The sequence below is a fragment of the Balaenoptera borealis genome (assembly GCF_965194805.1).
Source record: "Balaenoptera borealis genome assembly, chromosome: 2".
NCBI lineage: Eukaryota > Metazoa > Chordata > Mammalia > Artiodactyla > Balaenopteridae > Balaenoptera > Balaenoptera borealis.
In genome coordinates, this window is record NC_138867.1 from 172890831 (window position 1) to 172914927 (window position 24097).

The 24097-nt window shown below is 58.9% G+C and overlaps 1 protein-coding gene across 4 annotated transcripts in view; it reads right to left on the reverse strand.

Moving 5' to 3' along the window:
• KCNN1 (potassium calcium-activated channel subfamily N member 1) overlaps nucleotides 1–17325 on the reverse strand; it is a 29392-nt gene extending 12067 nt beyond the window's left edge. The window contains exons 1-4 of one of the 4 annotated variants that reach the window (XR_014241744.1): nucleotides 11207–11449; nucleotides 6291–6773; nucleotides 5516–5611; nucleotides 2814–3232 (exon numbers count right to left, since the gene is read on the reverse strand). Coding sequence is in view for 3 of the 4 variants with exons in the window: in XM_082381531.1 (XP_082237657.1) it covers nucleotides 2814–3232; nucleotides 5516–5611; nucleotides 6291–6773; nucleotides 11207–11374 (1166 nt within the window). In the remaining variant the exon portion in view is untranslated. Of the gene's footprint in view, nucleotides 1–2813; nucleotides 3233–5515; nucleotides 5612–6290; nucleotides 6774–11206; nucleotides 11461–17229 lie in introns of those variants that run through there. The other 3 variants (XM_082381532.1, XM_082381531.1, XM_082381533.1) reach the window with 3 other exon arrangements.
• Between the last annotated feature and the right edge of the window lie 6772 nt (nucleotides 17326–24097).

The following is a 24097-nucleotide window of genomic DNA, read 5'->3' on the forward strand; positions in this document are numbered from 1 at the left end:
CAGGGCACCGCTATAGGGCAGGGTGGGGGGATGGTTAGTGCCGGGGGCAGCCCTGTGGTCCTCCTGAGGGTACCACAGGGCACAGGGCAACCACTCCTTCCCAGCATCCCTTCCAACCTTCTCCTTTCACCTGACCCCCAAGCTGCTGGTTATTGGGCAGAGAGGGGTCCACGTGTGGGTGACGCACATGAGCGTGCGCACATGAGGGGGCATGCACACGTGTTCACGCATGTGCACACAATCCCCCTCCCAAAGACAGACACACAGACAGATGCGAACGCGGGTGGCCACGGGCACCAGAAGCGGCAGGAAGTAGAGGTGAGGATTCAGGTCAGACCCCAGGAAGAACTTCCCCAGCCAGCAAGGTCCCAAGGAGGGAGGAGGACCCTACGGGGAGACAGGAGCCTGGAGGACCACACCCTGGGGCTTGGGAGTATTAGGCAAGTCAATATGTGGAGGGCAGTTGCCCCAACCTCGGGCCTGGGGTTCTCCTGGCAGTCAGGAGGGAAGGGGCAGCTTGCTTGGCACTGGGGAGAGGCCTGGGACTCAACTTTTGTTATTCAGGGGTACAGACCCCAAGGCTTTGCAAGGACATGATTTTGTCCCAATCAAAGCCGGGCCTGGGACCCTGGCCACACAGGCTATGAACTGGTTCTACCTCTGGTCAGCCCAGGCTGGGGGACTAAGGGATTGGTTCTCTGGGTCTGGGGATGGCTCAAGGTTCTGCTCCAGCTCAGCCCCCTACCTGCAAAGCCCCTCCGGCTCTGGGAGGTCAGGAAGCCCTTTCCAGCTGACTCCCTCCTTCCCAGGCCGCAGGGGCAGGGCAGGGGGAGCTGGCGGGTAGGGCTGTTCCAGGCAGACGGGGCTGGGGTCAGGGGCTCAAGATAAGGAGGAGATGGAAACCCAAAAGGTGGGAAGGAGGGTTGGAGGCCTTCCCAGCAGGTCTGGGCTTTGAGAGTCCCTGCCCCACTGGAGGGTCGGGTGCCATTCCAGGCCCCTTCAGCCTGGACTTCCGGGCTGCTTGCTGGACAAGGGGGACCAGGGACTGAACCCCATCTTTCACTGAGGCATGTGAGCCCCAAGCTGCACCAGCTTCTAGTGTCTCTCTCAGGAGACCAGGGCTCCACACCCAGGAGGCAGGAGGAGTGGGGAACCCATCAGCCATCGGGGGAGGCTCCAGGTCCAGCTGGAGCTATGGTGGGTGCTACAGGACCACCCAGGACCAGGGAGTGGGGGGCATGCAGGAGGTGGGGTGGGACAGAGCCACAGGGGTGGAGCGAGGCAGGCGAGAGGGCATCAAGCAGTGTCAGAGGGCTCAGAATTTAGGATTGGCTGCCCCCCCCGGGCCCTGCCCTATTCCCCACCCTTCCCAGGCACCCCTGCAGTGACCCAGCCTGGACCCCAGGGATGCCTGATGCAAGGCACCCTCTCCCACTCCCCAGATCTCAGTCCTGAGGTCTGTGGGAACTGGCACGGGGGCACATTAGGGGTCCAAGGAGCCCCTGTGTGATCCTCAGACAGTAAACCTTGATGACAGAAAGAGCTAGGCCCTCACCCCCATCAGCCCGACATCAGGCTGAGGCAGGGGTCATGGAGGGGGCGTTTGAAGGGGTGAGGACTGGGGATCTGGGGGCAGGTCCAGCCAAGGAACCTCCCAGAAAGCCCAGTCCCAGCCCCAGCTAGGGACAAGGCAGGAGAGACCCCTTCCCAGACAAGGCACCCCCATGCCCTGAGAGGTCCAGTGGGGCCCCTCCTTCTCCTGGAACCCCTGGGGGTTTCTGGAGACAATCAGGAATTAGGCCCTCAGGGATGTCCCTTTGCCCCTCAGAGCCTCAGTGTCCTCATATATAAGTCGGGTTGATGGCCCTGCACCTTCCAAGGCTGTTCAGAACAGACCCCTTACGGGGGTCTTAAAAGCTTGGACGGTTTTCTCGTTCACCCCAGACCCACTTAACCCTCCGAAGGAGCTGTCTGAGCCCCCTGGGGCCAGCTGCCCCGACAAAGCACCAGAGCTAAGTAAGCTCATCTCCCCTCTTCTCCCCACCACTGCCCCCGCCTTGGTGACAAGGACCCCAGGGATGCCAAGTGCACACAGCCCAAGAGTGGCCTGCCCCCCGCTATCCTGGGCTTGACCCCACACCCACGTGCCTGGCTGCACTGGGACAGGCTCTCCCCAGGGCCCTGTGGGCTCTGGGCAGGTCCCAGCCACCCGCCTCACCTCCCCACTCCCTCCCCTGGTGGCAGCTGATCTTAAATTCCTGGCGGGCAGGGCAGCTGGCAGCTCTGCACACATAGCTCGGCTGAGGGTAGGACTCACATGCTTTCCCTACAGTCCGGTGGGGCGGGCAGAGGGGAGAAGGAGAGCAGGTTAAATTGTGGGGGGGGGATAGGTGGATGGGGGGGTCCCTGTTCCTGCTGCCTCCGCCACCCTGGGCCAGAGGTTGGGCCAGTGGAGGGGCCCCTGGGGGAGGGGGAGGAGGAAGAGGGGTGGGGTCCTAGAGGGGTGCGGGGTAGGGGCTGGAGGGGAGTGGGGACACAGGGCTGGAGTCCCAGGGATGAGGGAGCTGCACTTGAGGGACTGTCACTGAGGCCAGGAACTGGGTATGGGGGGGGTGTCACCAGGGTCAGAATCATGGGGATAGAGTGATGGCTGGGGGGAGGCCTTGGATGTCTGAAGTCGTGGGTAGGCATGGGGTTCACCAGGGTCAGAAGTCATGGGGACAGAGTGACGGCTGGGAGAGCCCTGGGGTCACTAAAGTCGTGGGTGGGCATGAGGGTCACTGGGATCAGGGGTCAGGGGGTCAGGGGCGCACCTCTCACAGACCCGCACGGTCCAGGCGGCGATGATCCAGGAGGAGATGCTGAAGACAAGGAGCACGGTGCCCGGGCAGATGGTCATGAGCGTCTTCATGACGAAGCGCGTGTTGAAGGTGATCTTGTTGAGGGCGCCGATGCTGCGGCTGGAGGCGTCCGTGAAGATCCTGCTGTGCAGCAGCATGACGCGGCCCAGCAGGTAGAGACGCAGGAACATGGGCACAGACAGCAGCACGTCCACGTCGGCCTCGGCCGCTGCCGGCGCGTACGTGAAGGCTAGCCGCGCTGTCCACGTGAAGCGGTAGTGGCCGGGCACCGGGTGGATGGCGCACACGGCCAGCTCCAGGGAGATGAGGAAGACGCGCTCGCACGTCATGGCGATGCGCCAGTCGTCTGCCCCGTTGTCCACCATGAACAGCTGCAGAGGTCAGGCGGGCGGGATGAGGTGGGCCTCGGACACGAGACCAGGCCCCGGAGCAAGATCCCGGCCGAAAACCCCGTCGGCTTTTACAAGAAATATGGCCTCAAAGGCAAAACTCCCTAGTTCTCAGGGTCGGCCACAACTCAAGCTAAACGTGGCACAGATGTTCCCCCAAAAGTCAAACACAGAGTTACCAATGACCCAGCCATCTCATTCATAGGTATATAGGCGAGAGAGATGAAAACAGTCGTTCCAACACGTCCTTGTGTGCACGCAGTCACAGCAGCGGTGTTCACAGGCACCCAAAGTGGAAACAACCCAAGTGTCCATCAATGGATGAATGGATCAACAAAATGTGGTCCTTCCACACAATGCAACATTACTCAGCCATAAAGAGGAATGAAGCATTGACACATGCTACAATGTAGACGGACCTTGAAAACATTAAGCTGAGTGAAAGAAGGCAGTCACAAAAGGCCACCACTCAGGGCCGACGAGGCAATGCTGCCGCCACAGTGGGCCTGGAAGGTGGGGCGTTGAGCCGAGGAAGATCATTCTCCAGCCTTCAAATCTAACGGAATTTGCCTGGTTAGGTCTGAGAGAAGTGTAGGACCTGTCACCCCTTTCTTCTTTCATATTTCTCCCTTCTGGAACAGGAATGTCTATCCTATGCTTATTCCACCATTGTATTTTGGAAGCACACAACTTGTCTGGTCACAGTTGGAGGAAAATTTTGTCTCAGGGGGAACAGTACCTCGAATCTCACCCATGTCTGATTTAGACGATATTTAAATGAGACTTTGGACTTAGAGTTGACGCTGGAATGAGTTAAGACTTTGGGGGCTGTTGGGATGGGATGAGTGCATTTTGCATGGGAGAAGGACAAGGATTTGCAAGGTGGGCCAGAGGGTGGAGTGTTATGGACTGAACTTTGCCCCCTCAAAATTCATCCGTTGAAGCCCTAGCCCCCAGTATGACTGTATTTGGAAATAGGGCCTTTAAAGACATAATTAAGATTAAATGAGGTCATAGGAGTGGGGTCCCAATCCTACAGGACTGGTGTCATTTTATAAGAAGAGGAAGAGATACCAGGGATGTGTGAGCACAGAGCAAAGGCCATGTGAGGACACAATGAGAAGGTGGCCGTCTGCAAGCCAAGGAGAGAGCCTCAGGAGAAACCAACCCTGCCAGCACCTGGTCTTGGACTTCCAGCCTCCAGAACTGTGAGAGAATACATTCCTGTTGTTTCAGCCACTCAGCTGTGGTGCTACAAACACACAGCGCTTCATTCTTTTTTCATTTGGCTGAATAGTATTCCATTGTATGGATGGACCACATTCTGTTTATCCATACATCAGTCAGTGGACATTTGGGTTGTTTCCACTTTTTGGCGATTGTGAATAATGCTGCTATGAACATACATGTACAGTTTTTGTGTGGATGTAGGTTGTTGTTTCTCTTGGGTGTGTAACTAGGAGGGGAATTGCTGGGTCATATGGTAACTCCATGTTTATCTGTTTAAGGAACTGCCAGACTGTTGTCCACAGCTGTATCTTCAGAACTGCTTCCTTTAGTTCAGGGGTCACAGTCCCCCTCCCCCAACCCCCAGCCAGATCAAGGACCCCTCCTGTGTGCCAGACCCTGGGTGTCCCCTGACAGGTCTGCATACAGTGCGACCCAGGTAGGATTTTCCTACACCCATCTCCTGCCATACCGTGGCTCCCTGAGGTCAGGGGTCAAAGGCCAGACTCAAGAGCCACATCTGACACCTTTTGGTGTCCCCAGGCCTTGGTGCCAGCCTGCTGTGGTAACGCCTGCCTGACAGGCCCTGAACTGGGCTCTCCAGGAGCCTGACCAGGTTTTGATCAACCCTTGAAATAGGAGAATAAACTCTCTGGCACATGATAAATCCTTCAAACACAGGGTCCGATGGACTAGGAAAAGGAACCTGGTGCTACAAACACTGGACCCCATGGCTGCAAAACCTCAGAAGACCCAGGGCTGTGAAAACAACCCATGTGCACCAGAACCCCAGCCCACCTCCTGCTCCTTCACTGTTGGTCTTCTTTACCAAAGAATCAATGAAAATTAAAATGAAGATATGCATTCCAAGGAAATTTAGAGTGATCTAAACAGTGTGTCTCCACAGAAGTCCTTTTTTTTTTTCACTATAAAGAGGCTATTGATCCTTTTATGTCTTAGAGGGCTGGGGTCCCAGGTGGGCTGGGGTCCCAGGTGGCTGCGGGGAGGGGAGCTGCCCCAACCCCACTGGGCACTGACCTGGATCTCTCGGGCGTGGTAGAGGACGACCAGGCCCAGCAGGATGACCGTGGAGAGGCTGATGAGGCATTTGAGTGCAAATGAGTACAGGGACTCCTGGACAAAGAGAGAGGGCAGGACAGACACTGTCGGGGCAGGCAGCCCTCCTGACCCCCCACCTGGTGGCTTCACTCAGAAAGTGAAGCTCTGGGCCTTACTCCTTAGGCCTGGGCTGAGGGCAAGGTGGGCCCAGCACTTCAGCTTATAATGCCTGGCTTCACATGGGTACAGCACTTTACAGTTTACAAAAACTGACCTCATGCAGACGTAGCACTTCCCAGTTTACAGGCTGACATGGCTCTCATCTCCCTCTGTCCTCACATCCACTTGGGGACCCATGTAACCTGGTCCTGACCGCTCTTGAAAAAGGGAAAGCTCTTTCCCTGCTCCTCGGCGCAGCCCTTCTCTGGGGCTCCCCCATGCGCCCCCCCCTTGACCTTGGGAGGCAGCCCCATCCCCACCTTCAGCCAAGGTGCAGCCTCTTGTTGCAGGGCAGAGGGAATGGGCTGGAGCCTTCTGGGCCCACCTGCAGCCTTCCTGCTGCCCCCACGGGGTGGACACAACAGGAGGCCCAGGGCCCCCCACCTTCCCACCTCCAGGGACCCCTCAGCATCCCCCACCCCCCTCCCTCTCCTAGGGCTGATGTGGCCCCCCACCCCATGCCCAAGGAGTCTCGGGGAGCCCAGTGGGACCAGCAGGGCCTCCCTGGGGTGCCAGGGGCAAGGGCCACGCCTACCTTGCTGTAGACCCCCCAGGACAGCTCCGTCTCCGTCACCATGACCACAATGCCGAACATGCCGAAGATGAGAGCGTAGTCACTGAGACGCTTCCGCTTCTCAAAGAGCGCCCGCCGGTGGCCCAGACGGTGGCCAACGCTGGGGGGCTTCCCTGAGCCCCTCTGCCTACCCGCCTCATCCTCCTCCTCATCTTCCTCTTCTTCCTGGTCCTGGGGCTGCCCCCGGGGGCTGCCGGGTGAGGGCTGGGCCGGCTCACTCTTGGCTACCACCACCTGGATGCCTGGGCCATTCGGAGGCTGTGGCGGGTGGCCAGCCTCGGGGTCCAGAGGGTCTCGGCCCAGGGCACCCAGCCCGCCACCCAGTGGCCGTCCCCCGAAGCCATTGTGTCTGTGGCTGTTCATGACTATGTGGGTGCTGGGGTTGGGCTTGCTGCCGGCCGCCCGGGGCCCGGCATGGCTCAGCACCTGGGCTCCCGCACTGACCTGCAGGGCATGGGGGACACGGTCATGTCAGGGCCTCAGCAACTGACCAGAGGGCTACGGACCCCACCCCAGCACATTCTGAGGCTGGAGGGGCCAGGAACCGATTGCGGCTGACACGTGGATTGGCCACTCCAGAAATCTGCAAGTCAGCCTATGTCCCTCCTCTGCTCCAAACCTCCCCATGGCTCTCCAGTGCCATTGCATAAAAACTCAACTTCTCACTGTGTCCAGGAGGCCTCCGTGGTCTGGCTCTCACCCACCTTATCCTTCTCACTTTCCCCAGAGTCACTCCCTTCCAGCCACGGTGGCCTCCCCATTACCAGATCCCAGCAAGCTTGGTCCTGCCTCAGGGCCTTTGCACCTGCTGTGCCCTCTGCCTGGAACACCCTCCTACCAGACCTTTGCCCACTGACTTTTCTGTGTCTCCAGGTACCTAGAACAATGCCTAGCACACAGATGGCATTGAATAAACACTTCTGAACGCCTCAAGATGGAATCTGCTGGCTGGTTTGCCTGGGAGGACTAGAGGCCGTGTAAATGAGCAGCCGGGAGGTGGTTCCAATCCAGGCTTGTCTCCTTCTGACCTTCAGGCTCTTGGACAAGTTAATCTCACTCTACTCCAGTTCCTCCCGTAGAGCTGTCCAAAGGCCTGAACACACTTACATAGTCACGGGATACGGCCAGGGGGAAATTGGGGACCATGGCCGTGGCTATGAGACCCTCAGCTCCCTCCTGCTTAGATGGAGGGAGGTCCGTGATCTCCAAACACATTGCAGGACCAAAGCAGCAATCCAGGATTTAACTCTAAAATCCCAGAATTGATTCTACAGGGTCTTGGGAGGCGTGCTTGGCCTGGTCCTGTGACCTCGGGCCAGACTCAGTTTCCCCACCAAGGAAACTGGCTACCAAGGAGGAGACTGTCTGATCTGCCCCCTGCTCCTGCACAGGGCAGTGTCCCGTGGCGTCACATGAAAGAGCAAGGACCTTGAAGACGATGACACGCACATGATGAGGCTGCCTGGAGTCCGATCCCCTGGGTCCCAACTTGCCAGATCCTTCCCTGCCACCCGCCCCCCCCAGCCCACTCTCTCACTCCCCACCCCTGCAGGCACCCCCTGCTGCCACCACAACCTGAGTTTACTGAACACCTACTACACGCCAGGCTCTGTCCTTCGCACAGATTTTTCTCCTTAATCCTCACAACACCCCCAAGAAGAGGGTCTTGGGATTTGGCCAGTTGTACAGATGGGGAAACTGAGGTACCATGTGGTGAAGGGACCATCTCCTTACAAGGCAGATTCTGGACCAGGCTGCCTTGTGGGATTCTCCCAAGAAGCCACGCAGTGGTGGGCTGTGGGCCAAGTGTTGTCCCCTTGGAAAAGGCCAAGCTGGCATGTGCTGGGGTCCCGGGAGAGGGGGCTGCATGCACAGACAGGACACCTCCCTGGTCCTGAAGCCATGTTCCTGGGGGTGACAGGCTCAGAAAGTGTCACATCAGGACACGCCAAGATGAGCCATGTTGCCAGGCGGGACATGGGTGACCTTGGCCAGGGCACCACCGCATGCATTGCAGAACCACCTGTGCCTGTGGCCGCGCCCTGCCCCAGGCAGTATCTGTCCCACTCACTACATGTCCCCAGACGAGGGTGCCAGCACATGGTAGGAACACAAGAAACATGAGTCTTAGAATGTGTCCCACTTCCATCCATCTCACCAACCAGGCTGTGGCCACCTGTGACCTGACGCTTCACAGTTTATAAGAGCTGGCCCCATGTGGTCCCAGGATATCACAGATTATATGGGCTGATCTCCTGCAGGCCCAGCACTTCACAGTTTATAAGGCTGACCTTGGCCCTGACCTCTCTCTTCGTCCTCACAAGCACTCAGGTGCCACTCTCCTCTGGGCTAGAGCCCCTGCTTGCCACCTGAAGGGCTGTCAGCTGCTAGGCAGGGCTAAGAGCTTGCCACCAGGACACACACAGCGGCCCCAGACCCTGCCCTCGCCCAAGACACAAGGAAACCTCAGGCACCCCTCCCATCTTCCCTCCTGAAGGTGCAGAAGGTCCCTGCCCAGGGCTTGGGGAGCAAAGGCAGGAGAGGTGGTGGCCTGGAAGTCAGGACTGGAAGCGGGTGGGAGCGGTGCAAACGACCTTCCAAAATGCACCGATGAAGATGCAATTTGGGGATGTGACTCAGCCGCCCAACACACAGGCCAAATTCAGCCGTGTTTCCACCATGCTCCTCCTTGCCTGGCAGCCGTGTCCTAACGTGCCCTGGGCAGGGAGGGGGTGGGGTAGGGCATGTGAACAGGCGGCAGGTGGCTTCTGGGAGGCCCTTCTTAGTGCCTATGTTGTTAATGCGGACCTATTGCTTATTGCCGGCCAAGACCTTGATGAGAATTACCACATTTAATCCCTATTGCCACTCATCAAGGCAGGTGGCATTCTTATTCCCATTCTACAGAGGGGAGACAAGGTTCAGAGAGGTTCAGCACTTTGCCCAAGGTCACACAGCCAGGAAAGGCAGGGACTAAGTTAGTGCAGTCTGGGGGCAGTGGATGGCAGGATCTGCCTGGGTCCCTCTTGATGAGCGGCTGTTTGGAAAGGGAGCCAGCCTGGCCCTGTCCTTGAGGGGCCACAGAGCTCAGGACACAGGCATGGTGACTGTCCCACCCCTCCCACGACCTCATAGGAAATGGAAGGACAGAGTGGCCTGCCTGCAATCCCGCAGGAGAAGGGGGCAGCCCGTTTCTAAAGACTGGGTGGGACCATAGGGCCGTGGGGACAAGAGATCACACCCCTCCCCAGATTCACCTTCCCCTCCCTCAATGCAACCTGGGCCTAAAGCTGGGGTCCCCGGGACCCTCAGAGATTTCCCAAAGAACCAGAAGTCCCTGTGAAACCCCAGCCAAGGTTTGGATATCCATGAAAGGGTGTGTTTTTCTGGGTGAAGGCCCTGGGTTCTCCAAGGAGTTCCTCTAAAAAGCAACAAACATCCTATGGGCTGCATTTGGTTTTGAGGGTTCCTGGAATTCCCCAAATTGTCTAATATGTCTGGGGCACAAGACCTCTGTTCCTTGAATGCTGGGGTGAGGGGATGAGCAAAACCCCGCCTTCGTGTACCATCCCACGAGATGCTGTGGGAAACCTGTAGGCCGAGCAGGGCCGGGGGGACCCAGGAGGGCTCTTGAGGAGTGGGGGAAGGTGTGCAGAGAGCAGGGAGCAAGGAGGCTGACTCCTCCGAACTGTCCCACCCAACAGGAAGAGAAAGAAAATGGCCAGACCTGAAAGGCCCTCGAGTGAACTCTTTTACAAATGATGGGTTGATTGCAGAGGGACCTTTGGGTGTTCCAGCCAGGACGAAGTCACTGCCACTTCCTCATCTACCTCTTTAGTAAAGGGGTGTCTCGGTGCCATCCCAGCAGGGTCGGTGGCCACAATGGAGTGAGATCTCATGTGGAAAATGCTTAGCACTCAGCCATGGGTACGCCTGTTGTGGTGACACTACCGAACACCGTGATCTGTCCTTCAGAGCTGGACCAGGAGAACGTGACCCCTGCCCATCAGTCTCCAAGGCAGAGCCTCCTTGGGGCAAATGCCCACCCCACTGCTCCCAGGAACCATGGCCAGAGCAGCACATGGTAGAACCTTCTAGGATATGTGGGTGAATTGTGGGTTGTGTGTCCCTGCGGAGGGTGGGGTAGGACCCTAGGACACACCTCCACCAGCACTCTTGGGGCCCTAGCTCTGCAGGGTGGACAGGATCTGTTCGTCCTTCCACCCCATGGGCTGCCCGACAGTGGGTGCAGCAAGTCGTTGGCTGACTGCCCCATCCCTTAGGCATTCCCCCCATCACCACCCGTCAGGAACCTGCCAGCAGCCAACAGGGTGCAATTAGCCTGCCCTAGCCTGCTGTCCCCAGTGCCCTCCACTCTGATGCATCTCCATCAGCATCTCTGGCTCACCCCCAGCCTTCAGCGCTCACATGTGTGGCCCCACCCTCCAGGACAGCCCAAGCAGTGCACTGTGCTGGGTACCCGACCTCTGTCCAGGGAGAGCTGGGGGACCCGGCTTTCCGACCCCTGCCGTGCTGCCCCTAATGGCTGGATACAGGGGCCAGTGGTGAGGGTCTCCTTCCTCCCATTACCAAGTCAGTCCTGGGTCACTGCCTCCACCCCGAGAGCTCCCCCACCGTATGTATGGAGTTTGGAGACTCACTGCTCTGCCCCCGCCAAAGTGAACCCAGTACCCTCCCCCTCCAGGATGGGGGTCCGTGAATCTTTACTCACTCGGGCAGTGCACATACACACATTGCCCCCGTCGCCGTATCCCCTGGGTTGCGGACCCCACGGAAACCCTCCTAGCCCCTGCCCCAAACCGCATCTCACTCCGGGACATGCCGCCCTGGGTGCCCCTGCCCATCCCACTCAGTACCTGCGGGGCTCGTCTTGGGCAGCCGGACGAGGCTGGAGGGGAGAGGGTCCCGCGCGGCCGCGGACCCCCAGGCAGGGGCCGGGGCCGGGGTCGCGGGCGGGGCCGGCAGCAGCGGGCGGCCGCGAGGCCCCGGGTCTGTGGGGCCGGGGGCGGTGGCAGCGTGCGCATCCCCCGCCGCCCTGCCCACGGGCTCGGCTGGGGGGCGAGCGCCCGCCCGGGCAGGGAGAGGAGGGGGCGGTGCGACGCCGGCGGCGCAGCCGATTGGCCGAGCCCGGGTTGGCACCGCCCCCGGCGACCCCGCAAGCCCCGCCTCTATTTAAAGATCCCTCATTTCCCGGGTTCCCCCTTCGCTCCCCAGCGAGCCTCCTCAAACTCACCCTTGCCCCGCGCCGTGGAGAGGACCTTAGCGAAACGAAAACTCCCGACCTCGACAGCCTTTGAGAACTAACCACCCCTTTTCCAAAATCAGGTCCCCAAACTCCAGCCACCTCTCAACATTTGCGAGCCTGGGGGCTGATCACACCACGCACTTGCTGAGGGGACAACTTTGTAAAGTGACTGGACATCTCCCTCCTGAAATGACCTCATCAAAGTCCTCTCCGTGTGGGGGAGTCTTGGGGTGGGAAGCAGGATGTTGGCAAGTAGAAGATGCCTCGGAGTTGGGTATGGGGGCTTCCAGGGGTGGAGGGGGTGCCTGCTGGGGCAAAGTTCATCTTCTTTGGAAGGAGAGAGCCCACTCAGACTTAGACCCCTCCCCCAGTCCTAACTCCCCAAACCAATGCCAGGATGGCAGAACAGCAGGAGACTATTTTGGGGGTCCCACAAACGGTTCCCCTTTCCCCTGGCACTGAGGATGGCCTTGGGCAACATTCATTCAATGTTAATGGCAGCTCAGAGGAGCCGTGGGGACTGGAAAGTGGGGAGCCCTTACCTCCTCCTTTCCCAGGCAGCCTCACTACCTCAGCCTCACCCTGTCCCCACCCTGTCACCCTGTCACCTGGGTCACTGAGTCTGGCTCTGCCCTCCCCAGCCCAGGGGCTCCTGGGGGTAGCAGCTTCCCCCCATCTCTCTCCCAGTCCCCCATCTGTTTTATTCCTGGCCCTGAGCTTTGGACCAGGTCAGGAACATCTGATTGCTCATCACTGCCTGAGGGCAGCTGATCTGTTTTGTTTCTTCTGCGGTACCCAGAAAATAGCTGGGCTGAATGAATACATGAGCAGACAGCTGCTTGGGCAGGGGGTAGTGTCATGGGCCAGTGATGGTGGCGAGGCTGAGCACAGCCAGGTGATGGCCAGGGGTCAGCAGATGGGACTCCTGTTCCCTCCTCTCGAGAGCCTGTTCTTTAGCCCAGGCTGTCGGGGACACCCTGAAGAAGGCCTAGCCATGGTGACAGTGCACAGGTCTGTGATAGGTGGGAAGTAGAGGCCTGGGGACCACCCATACCCTGCTGTATCCACAGGGGCTCCAGGAGTGGGGTTGTGGGACCCCTAAAGGGACGCATTCTCAACCATGCTCCATCCTGCATCCCACTCATCCACTCACCAGCCCCCCCATCCCAGGCCTCCTCAGACTCCCCGCAGCTCATTCCAGGCCTTTGCACTTGCTGTTCCCTTGCCTGGGCCACTGGGGGCTCTTCCTAAAGCACAACAGTGATGGAGCCGCCCACATCTCTCTCGGGGTCTGGCACACATCCTTGTGCCGCATTCAATGCCCTATCCCCTGACAGCCTGAGCCTGCCCCCGTATGGGTCCCTGCCCGACGAGAAGCATTCTCACCGTGCCTACGGGTTGACCCTGGCCTGCACAGACTGCTGTGGGGTCCCTGCAGCATCTGATGCTTTCTGAATTCAAGTCCAACAGGTAAACATCCAGAAATTCACAAAAGCATGGGCCACAAGCCCCCAGAGGCTTCTCCAGCCCTCCCCCCCTACCCAGGCCCTGTAGGCTCTGCATCTACCTTCTCTCTCTGGAAACATCCCTATTTCCCTTTTGGGCTCACCTGCCCTGAGGGATCAGGGACCTTCTTCAAGGAGCTGATAGTCAATCTGGTGACCGATCACCTCCTGCCCAAGCTGGCCATGCTATCTGCTTGAATCTCACCCCCCTGAGACAAGGCTGGCATTGGTGGACAAAGGTAGGGGGTGGATGAAAGTGGAGCTCTGGGTGGGATATACCTGAGTCTCCATTCCAGACAGCCTCTCAACAGCCCACAGTCAGCTGGAAGGGACCAGAGGAACATGCAAATGAACTTCAGCTGGGAGGCCCTCAGGACTCAGCCCCAGAAAATGACCTACAGACCAGTGAGGGGGTGGAGGCTAAACACAAAGCCCCTCCTCCAGAGGCCCGAGGGCTGGGCCACAAGTTCAGGGCAGTTGCCATGGGTCTGGGTGCAGGAGACCTGGGAGAACCTCCCAGGAACTGAAGGACCCAGAGGCAGTGGCCTGAGGAGGGGCAAACTGGCCACCTCCCCCCTCACCCACAAGCTGCGCATTCACAGAAATCTCAGACCCATCCTGGGTCTAACCAATGACTGCCTGGAAGGAGGCGGGACCCTGAGTCCCCTTTGAGTGTGGGGATGGCAGAGTGGGGAAGGTATTCACTCACTCTCTCATTCATTCATTCATTCATCCACCCATTCATTCATTCATTCACCCACCCATTCATTCATATACCGACTGAGCTCCTTCTCTAAGTCTGGTGCTGGGGATGCAGAGTCTGAGACAGATACAAACCTGCTCCTCTTGGAGCTGATCTTCTAGAGAAACGGAACAAACCTCTCCACGTAAAGGACTACTGAGGCTTCCATACAAAAGCATTGGAAAAGGATCCCATGAAGTTGAGAAAAATAGGAACGGGGATGGGGAGCCTTTAACTACAATGGTCAGGGGAGGCCTCTCGGAAAAGAGAACATTTGAAAGGGGCCAAGGGGCCACCCCAGAAGAGCTGGAGAAGGGTACACCAGGCAGAGGGCACTGCAAGGGCAAAGGCACTGAGGTGAGACAGAGGAGGGTGTGTTGGAGGAAGAGAAGGGAGACCAGTGGGGCTGGAGAGAAGGAGTAAACAGGGTGGGGCGAGTCACAGAGGCGGGCAGGGGTCCCACTCACAGGGCTGTGTGTGGGAGGACTCCGAGCAGAGAGGAACTCATGGAGGGTTAAGCCCCCTAGTGTCCTGTGAACTATGAGGGCAGGAAGGGGACAGGAAGGTCGGGGGGGGCGGTGGGGGGAGCTGGGGCAGGCATCACAGAGGGCTTGTTCCTGGGCTCTCCAGTATTCAGGGACCTGGAGAAGCTTCATTTATTCTATCGGCATTTACTGAGCACCTCCTGTAGGCAGGGTTTGCACCCCAAGCGGGGGATACTTGTGGACAAAGTCACACAAAATCCCCCAAACTCATGGCTTCAGGCCAGTGGGCAAGATAAGACCTTGAATCAATAAATATACACAACTGGCCCTTGCAGATGGTTCACAGCAGAAATGAGGCCAGGGAGGGGTGGAAAGGGACTGGGCCTGGCATGCCCTGGTCCTCGCCGCGGGCAGCCCAGTGAGGGGCCCTCAGTCCCTACTCTGAAGGAGGAGGTGGGAGCCTGGGGGGTGACACGCAGGCAGGGAATCGGCTTTGTCATTAGCACGGAGTTCCCACAAGCAGCTGAGGTCTGGGAGACCCTGCCACATCCACCAGGGGACCTGCCCTGGGGCTGCCTTTTTCATTCAGCTGGCAGCGGCATCCCTGCTCCAGACACTTAACTTCTCCTCCCTCCCTCCTCACTCTCGATCTGGAAGGCTCCAGACTAACTCTTCCTCCCCAGAGTCCCCCACATCCAATGGGACCCCAGGCCTGTCCACCTAAATTCGCTCCAGGCCACCCCTCTGTCCCCATCCCTACGGCCCCTGCCTTGGCATAAGCCCTGGGGCAAAGGCTCGATGGTCAAGCACAGCACCCTGCTGCATGGCTGTTCTGGTTTGAACAGTATCTCTCCCAGATTCCAGTTCATCCAGGACCTCAGAATGTGACCTTATTTGGCCACGTTATTGGTCTTTGAAGATGCAGTTAAATTAAGGTGAGGGCATACTGGATTAGGGTGGGTGCTAATCCGATGACTGGTGTTCTTATAAGAAGACCAAGTGAGAAGACACAGACACACACACTGGGCAGAAGACCACATGAAGACAAAGGCAGAGACTGGAGTGATGCAGCCACAAGCCAAGGAACATCTGGTGCCACCAGAGGCTGGAAGAGACTTCTCCCAGAGCCTCCAGAGGGAGTGTGGCCCCGCCAACACCTGGATTTCAGACTGCTGGCCTCCAAAATGTGAGAGAATATATTCCTGTTGTTTTAAGCCACCCAGTTTGTAGTCATTTATTACAGCAACCCCTGGAAACTCATACAGTGGTCATGGACAACCGACTGTCCCTCTCTGAACCTCAGTTTCCTCAGCAGGGCAACGAGGACCCTCCAAGGGCAGGGGGAGGGGCTAGGGAGCTAATCCCCATTAAACGTGCCAGGCATACTGTGATGGCTGACTGGATGCTCCCAGTTGCTACTGGCCTGATCATGACCTGGACCATTTCAAAAGCTCCTTCCTGACCTCTCGGGCTCCAGTCCAGTCTCTGCTAGGCCCCCGGAGGGGTCTTTCCTTGCTAAAATATGATCATGTTGCTGCTAATTCCTAGTGCTCAGTGGCTCCCCGTGGCCTGCACGGCGTCTGTATGAATAGATCCCGGACATGGCTCCAATTGGCCACTGGCAAACTCCTATTTACCTTTCAAGACCCAGCTCAAAGAGCAAGAACACCTCCTCCAGGATGCCTTCCTAGATTTCCCCAGGCACAGTGAATCCCTCCTTCCCTCCCCATGGTCCCTCAGCATGAGGCAGAAACCTGGCCACAAACAGTTCTTCCTCCATGGCCAGCTCAGTCCCAGAATCTGCCCACTCTTCTCCATCCCTGAGACCCCACCCTGGTCCTGGCCCAGCTGACTACTCAGATGCCCCTTTGGCCTCCCCTCTGGCCTTCTGTCACTTCCACTCCTGCCCCAATAGTCCCTGTTCTCCACGGAAGCCACAGGGGCTTTTGAGAATCATAAATCAGACTATATCTCTCCCCTGCTCACACACACTCCATGGCTCCCCAGTGTTCTGCAGTCCACTCCTTCACCTCAGCCCCTGCCTGCAGACACCCCTGCCCTCACTTTCCTCCTTGCTCATTCTGTTCCAGCCACACCAGCCTCCTCACTGTTCCTCAGACATGCCAAGCTTCTTTCCGCCTCAGGACCTTTGCACATGCTGTTCCCTCTGCCTGGTATGCTGCTCTCCCAGCTCTTGCCTGGCTGGCTACTCCTCCTCTTTCAGGTCTTAGCTCACGGTCAGCTCCCTGGAGAGGTCCCTCTGCCCAACTACAGGAGCCTCCCCTATGCCCCAGTCATTCTCTAATACATCTCCATGTTTTATTTTCCTCCCAGCACATATCACAAGGGCATATTTGGCCCTGCCTCAGTGCTTGCTGTGTTCCCAGTGCCCAGTCCCGGGCCCGGCATACCACAACTGCTTAGTCTTTGTTGCTTGACTAAATGATCCCACACATCTGGGACTGGCACTTCTGTCCTCTCCACATCGGCAGCTCACTGCCGACGCCAGAATGTCCATCAACATTTGCAGGAGAAAGAAGAAGCAAAGGAGGTGCTCCCCAAGGGTTGTCCCCAGGGAGTGAGGCCACGGGATCTGGGTGGTGGAGACTGTGGGGGTTAGGGTCCCTCCAACCCAGTTCAACTCCCTCCTTCTGGCTGTGTGACTCTGGGTGGATCACTGAGCCTCTCTGAGCAGGTTCCCCACCACCAGTGATCAAAGAAAGTGGATAGTGACTCTCTGGGGGGCTCTAGAATGCATAGTCATTATAATAATAATAATTATTAAATTATTAGTATTGTTTCAAAGGCTGGCACTTTTATCTTAAGTCACCAGTTTTTCTATCCAACTCCTGGCCCCCTGCCCCCGACCCCCAAATGTGACCTGAGTTTGCGATTCACTCACCCTCCCTCGGGTGCAGGGGTCTTCCTGATGAGGCACCACCAAACGGCCTGTCCCCTTCAGTCCCGCTGGGCTACCACTTGGCTGGCAGGGGGTTGTGGCCGCTTTTCTTTCCCCCCTGACCTGTAAGGACCAGACATGGGTTGTGGGGTGGAGTAGGGCCCCAGGAGGGCAGGCGGCGGACAGCTCCCAGACGGCAATGGTCTTTAGAACAGATCTACACTCTGACCAGCTGGGTTACCTTGTAAGTTTTAGGGAAACTCAGGATCAGTGGCGTTGTTTGTCCAGTGGAGCCCTGTTGCCTCCCGCATGCCCCTTGGTGAACCTCTGCTGATACATTCCTCCCATACCAGGCCCCCTCCCTGGAGGCCCCCCTCCTTCCCCTGACACTGAAGGCTCTATCTGCCTTTCCTCAGGCTGCTCCCTGTCTTCCTCTCCCCCCCCTCGCCCCCACCAATTCCTTCACCACAGGGAGAGCTGGGTGGGTGAGGCTAGGATGTGCTGGTGTGAGGATAAAGGAGTCAGGAACCTCTGGCTCTATTCTTGGCCGTCCCTAAATCCTCCCCTTTTTGCAGCTGCCCTGGGAACTGTAGCTCCCTCACAGTATTCGCTGTCTATACAGGGCTGTCTCCAGAATCCCCATATGACCACAGTACCCAGGTCTTGCCCTGGAGGAGAGGGCAGAAGGGGACACAGGGCAGCCCCATGTTGCAGAGGGGTGGGGGAGACCCCAGAATGGGACTGAAGGGAAAACTCAGCTGGCTGTGAACATCACAGCTGTCCTTTCTTTTGCCAGCGTCTGGGGTGGGAGCCAATGGCCGCCTGCATGGCTCAGGGGCTGCCTGTTCTAGCCAGGGGGACTTGGGAGTTGACTCTGGCCCTGGTAGGGCAGGGGGATGGTAGAAGGTCAACCAGCAGGTGGTTGAATCAGACTGGACATTATTCCACGGGCTCACGATGCTCAGCTTGCCCATCTGGAATTCCCCCCACGCCCCAGGGATTTCCTTCAAGGTCTTGGTCAGGCTTGGGGAGGGGGGCTAGGGGGCATGAGGGACCTCGGAGCCAAAAGGAAGGAGCCAGGTGGTGGTGGTGGTGGGGCTTCTCCATTCACTCCTGTCTGGGCCTCTAGCAGGGCGGAGAGATTTGGGGAGAGTGAGAGAAAGCCTCCTCCAGTTCCAGGGTCCCCCAGACAGGGCCCTCACACCTGTGGTTAAATGCAGGGAGCGGAGGACCCTAGAGCTGACACCATCCGCTGGGTTCTGAGGTTAGTGAGCCACAAACCCGGCTCTGCTCCTGCCCAGCTGCATGACCTTGGCTAAGTGCTAGCCCTCTCTGGGCCTCTCTCCCTGTCAATGGGGGTGGGGGTAGGAGAAGAAGCTTAGGGAAGAGAGAAGAGCGTGAGCTCCAAAGAGCAAGCGCTCAGACGCACAGTAGGCTGGCAGGAGGGGGTTCCCTTCCACTCTGCAGCAAGGCCGGCCGGGGGAATCCCTGCCACACACTGGGAGAGAAAGGCCTTGGGGGAGGGGGAGGTAATGGGGAGGGGCAGTGGGACCAGTCCTCCCCCCCACACACACACACTGAGGGCGGCGCAGGAGGGTGCCCATGTCTCCACCCTCTCCTCCGTGGGAGGATGTCTCCGCATCCCAAATTCCGGGAGCGGAAGCCCCCTTCTCCAGGGGTTGGGGGCCCTGAAGCTGACTCGGGTCTTGGTGTTGGGGGAGAATGGAAGGGGTTTCCTTCCCTCCCGCAGCTCCCCCTTTGAATTCCCCGAGTCGGGCAAACCCAGACCTATACTCCCACCGAGGAGAAGGGGAGCGCCGCTGAGACCTCCACCCTGTAACCCACCCCCCTACTGCCTACTCACCGGCCGGAGTCGGCCGCAGCAGCTGGAGCCCCCGCGCCTGGCCCGAGCGCGAAGACAAGTGCACCGCCGGGCAAGGGCGTGTGAGCCGGGAGGGTGTGCGCGCGCCGCCGCAGAGCTGACCCCCTCCCCGCCGTTCTGGGCCCCGCCCTGCCGCCCGGGGAGGGGGCGCCGACCGCGCAGAGGGAGAGGCAGCCGGAGGCTGCCGCCGCGCGACCCCCTCCCCCGCCACGCTGCTCTAGAAGTGGGGGGCGGGAATCCCCGTTCTGGTCTCGCGCAAGCCCCCTCCTCGCAGGGGCGTGCCAGCAAATCTCCTAGGATGCTCAAAGAGCCGGGAGGACCCTCTGCCGCTGCTACCCCGCGGCGCTCATTTCATAGATGGGGAAACTGAGACCCAGACAGGGGGAGCCTCTGGCCAAGGCCCAGAGACCCAGCAGCACAGAATACGGCTGCCCCCCTCACTCTGGGGGCCGCTCCCGGGGTCCGGGGAAGGAGCAGAGGCCAGGGAGACAGAAGGCAATTAACCTCCCCACACACACATACCCTGAGTGGGCCTGGAGTTACAGGGGGAACCCGGGGGTTTCGAGCAGCTGGTGATATTGCCCGGGCTGGAAGGTCCCAGTGAGGGAGGAGGGACCCGGGGTGGTCAGAAAACAAACCACAGAAAACTTCTCCGTGTTATTGTTGCATAGTGATATCCTGATATCCGCTCTCTTCCCGCACGATTCCGGGACCCCGCCGAACATGAACCGCAGAGGCCTGGATGGCAGGGTTTGTGAAGGTCACTCTGCCAAATTAGAACAATGCGGCTCCCGAGGTCTGGGTCACTAGGGGATGGGAGACTGAGTCTAGGGCTCAGCCCCCCAATGACCTTGGCTCTGCCCAGGCCCCTCTCCGAGTCTGTTTGTCGGAGTGTCTGGATTGGACAGCGCCCACCTCTGGGGTCCCTACAGCTCTCAGGAGTCTGTAGGGCTGCCGGCTACGTCTTCCTGGTCTCCTCCAGCTCTCCCCCTTACCTCCAGGAAGCGCGGCGCCCTCCCAGACCACTGTCTTCTCCCTCTTCGCCTTCTGCCCCCGCTGCTCCGCCCGCCCCGTCTCTGAAACAGCCCCCACCCCTTTCTGCCTTGGCCTGGGGTGAGGGGGCTTTCCTCTTGGGAGCCAGAAGGCTTCTACAAGCCTCCATCCTTTTTTTTTGTTTTGATTTTTTTCCCCTCTTTTCTTCCATTCATTCTAAAAATAGCCCTCCCCCTTCCCCACCCCGAGCATCTCGCGAAAGGTAATGCTCTCCCGGGCGGGGTCCTGAGGCGGGGATTCCGCGGTGCGGGCTGGGCTGGGGGAGGCGGACCGCGGGGGCGGATGCGGGGGCGACTGGGAACGCTTTCTCCCCCCTCCCATTATGTGTGTAAGCCGCGCTCAGAGGGAGCCGCCAGCGTGACCGTGACCATGTGTGGAGGGAAAGAGAACAAAGCGGCAGGGGGCCTCTGGGGTCTGCATTGTGGAGGCAGAGAGGGGGAGGGCTGCGGGAACAGCGGGGACTCGACAGAGGAGGGGCCTCACCCAACACCTCCCTGGGGGTGGCTTCCAGCCCTTGGTGGGAGGCTGAGGCCCGTGTGAGGGAGAGTCGCGAGCCAGTGGTGGCAGGGCACGCATCATTTGGGGTGTCCCCCGCCCTTGAACACCCACAATTGCCCTGTGGGTCCCCCAGAACGTCCCCTCCCAGTCCCGCAGCTCATGTGTCCCCAGTGTCTCCCCACAGTCCCTTCTCTGTGATGCAGCCACAGAATTCCATCCTCACCCATGTGACTGACTGGTCACGTCCTGCCCCACATTACAGGCAATCTCCTGCTTGAACCAAGAGGAGGATCCTGACTCGCCCCCTCCTGAAAGGGCCACGTGGTCCGGCCCCCACGTGGGGGCCCTTTACCCCAGCCTGTCAGCTGTCACCCTGTCCAGCCTCGGGGCGTTTGCATCTGCTGTTCCTTCTTCCAGGATCACCCTTTCCTGGCTCTCCTCAACTCTTACTGTCTTTCAGAAGCCCGGTCCAATGTCACCTCCTGCCTAGAGTCGTTCCTTATCTGGCAACATCATCCTAGGTTACTGTCCTCATTCCTGGTGGGAGCGGTCTGTTCACTTATTCACCTTCTGTTTCCCCCAGGGGAATGGGGGCCCCCGGTGCAACTTGGGCCTGGCTGATGAGAGGAGGGGGCCAACTCTGATCCAGCACCACCCCAGGAGCTACCCAGCTCCAAATAAAGGGACGGCATCACCCTCTGCCCAGTGAGCTGCCCCAGAAAGCACCCCTAGGACATGGCACAAAAGATGCAGGGCCTGATTCTGCAGGGGCGTCGCCTAGGACATTGAAACTAAAAGCACAATCGGGCTCAAATGTTCCCCATCTGAGGACTGCTTAGCCCGTTACCAGAATAACATGCTCCTGGGAAAAATGATCCATGGGGCCGAGTTTCTGGCCTGTTAAGCAGAAGCCAGGCGGGAGGTGCGACTTGTTCCAGTGGGAAATAAATATGAAAAGCAAAGATGAGAAGTGGGGAGAGGGGGAGGCAGTGAGGGGCAGCCCAGCTCCAGGGGCTCTCAGGGGCTGACCTTTCCCGTTATTAGCTTTCCCATAATGTTTTATTATCTTATACTTCTTGAAACCAAAGGGGAGGATAAAAGGATAATTGCTTTGCTGGAGGGTACAAAAGCTTGGAGAGGGTGTGTGCCCCTAAGGGATGAAAAATGCAGCTGCCTGTGTTGAAAAATCAAGTACTCCCCCCAGTACTTGCCTCCATAAAACTACCCTCCAATGTTTTTCCGAGTATCTACTATATGCTTATGTGCCCAGAGATTGAGGGGGAGTCTGGAGTAGGAGCTTCCTGGGTCGCAGGCTGAGAGTAAGGAGCCCAGGAAGTTCAGGGAGAAGGAGGTGATGGCAGCTGGCATGGGCGGAGACATTATGTCACCTCAGCAGGGCCAGGCCCCAAGGCAGAGGGTTTGGAGGGGCTATGGGGGGCTGGGGGGCGGGAGAGAGAGAGAGAGAGCGCGAGCGCCCGTAGGAGAACCTGAAGGTGCTGTGGGAGCCATGCCTTTGAGCATTTCACTGCCTGGCCAGGACTCCACCTCAAGGTGGTGTTCGAAGCCAGGAGGATGGGAGATGGCATGGGAGGGCACCAGTATGCAGGGCTGTGGGGCACCAGGGAGGTGAGAGACAAAGGCATCATCTGAGGGGTCCCAGCGGCTTTCAGAAAGGCTCAAGGGACAGGCGGAGGGGGGAGGGGCGGGGGAGGGCAGGGAGGAGAGGGAAGTGGTCCGACCAAGATTAGGGTTGCCAGTAAAAACAGTGCACGGAATGAGACATACTTAAAAATTATTCATTGCTTAACTGAAAGTCAAGTTTAACTGGTGTGTCCCGTACCTTTTTTTTTTTTCCTAAATCTGGAAATCTTAGACTTGGATTTCCTGGCTCAGCAAACCTGGGGTTTGCTTTGTCCTGAAGGTGTCCGTCCTCTCCCCCAGTCACCTCTACACCCCACCGTGTTCCCTTCAATAAGCTTCTCTTTGTTTCCCTCATATTGTCCGTGTCCTTTAACTGCTCCCCAACTTCCTCCTCCCTTCCTTCCTTTTCCTCTATTGTCCCCCTCCCTCTACTCTCTCCCTCATTACCCCCTCCTCCGATCTCCTCCGGTACCCCTCTCCCCACCACCCCCACCCTTTCCCGTTTCCCCCTACCTTCTTCGGCACCCACTCCGCCTCCTCTTTCCACCACAATCCTCCCCTATCCCACAGCCCCTCTCTCCGCGCTCACCCCCTTCCCTGGCGCCCACCTTCTCCAGTCCTCCCCACACACCGCCCCTCGCATCGATCCCTCAGGCGCACGAAGGGAAACCCCAGCCTCAGGCGCGGAGCCCCACGCAGGCGCAGAGCCGCCCGGCTTCCCCGAGGCTGCCGCCGCCCCCGCACTGCGGCCGGCGCGCCCGGTTGCCAAGGCGACGGCGAGGGCCGGAGCGGGAACCTGGGGAAGACCCCGCGCTCGCTCCCTCCCCAGCCCAAGCTTCAGCGAACCCCACTCCAGTTTGAGCCGGTTTCCCCGCCCCGCCCCCAGTGCGCACTGCGGCAGGTGAGGATTCCCTGGCCCACAGGGCGGGGGTCGGGCGAGGGTCCACGCATGCGTGCCGGGCGCGGCTTTCCCTCCCCGACTCGCGCACGACGGGAAAGCCCTGGCGCCGTTGAGACAACCCCCGCGCAGGCGCAGTGAGTGTCCGGCGTCCCCGCGGCACCGCCTGGTCGTCAAGGCAACGCGCGCGGGGAGGGCTGGGAGCGCACGGAACTCCCGTCTCACGCCCCCTCCCGCGCACTGCGGCGAAGCCGGGGATTCCCTGCTGCCCGCACGCATGCGCCAGCCTGGGATTCCGCGGGGATGAGGCCAGAAAGCGTCAGAAGAGGATTTTCTTTGAAACAGAACAGTCGTTATTACCGTCGTCTTTATGTGTGAGGAATGAAGGCGGCCCTCTCAGCACCTGTCCTGAGTTTTACCTTCATTCTCTGGCCTACCAGCCGTCCCCCTACAAGTCCCCAGCAGAGCTTGCCACGCGCAGCTCCGGTGCTCTTCCTACTCTCTGCTCACACACCTGCCATGGCTCCCCGTCGCCATGAAGTGGGTGAAGTCCCATTCGTCGCCCCATTCTTCAGCGTGGCGTCCAAGGCCCTGCACGCTCCGCTGGCTTCTTCCCTCCAGTTAATCACCATTGGTCCCCGACCTTCCCTAATCGCCGGCCACAAATACCCCAACGTGGCCATGCAGGAGGTTCCTTTGCCAAGCTCTTCTTCAGCATCTGGCCTTCCTAGGCACCATCTCGTTGATTCTCGAGATGGCCTAGGGTTAGATACTGTTTCAGTCCTGTTTTATATAGGCGGAAACAGGCTCAGACCCATTAAGGCCCTGGCCTAAGGCCCCCAGAGGTAAGAGGGGGAGCTCAAATGGCTCCACTTGTGGGGAGCCATCTGGGCTCCTCC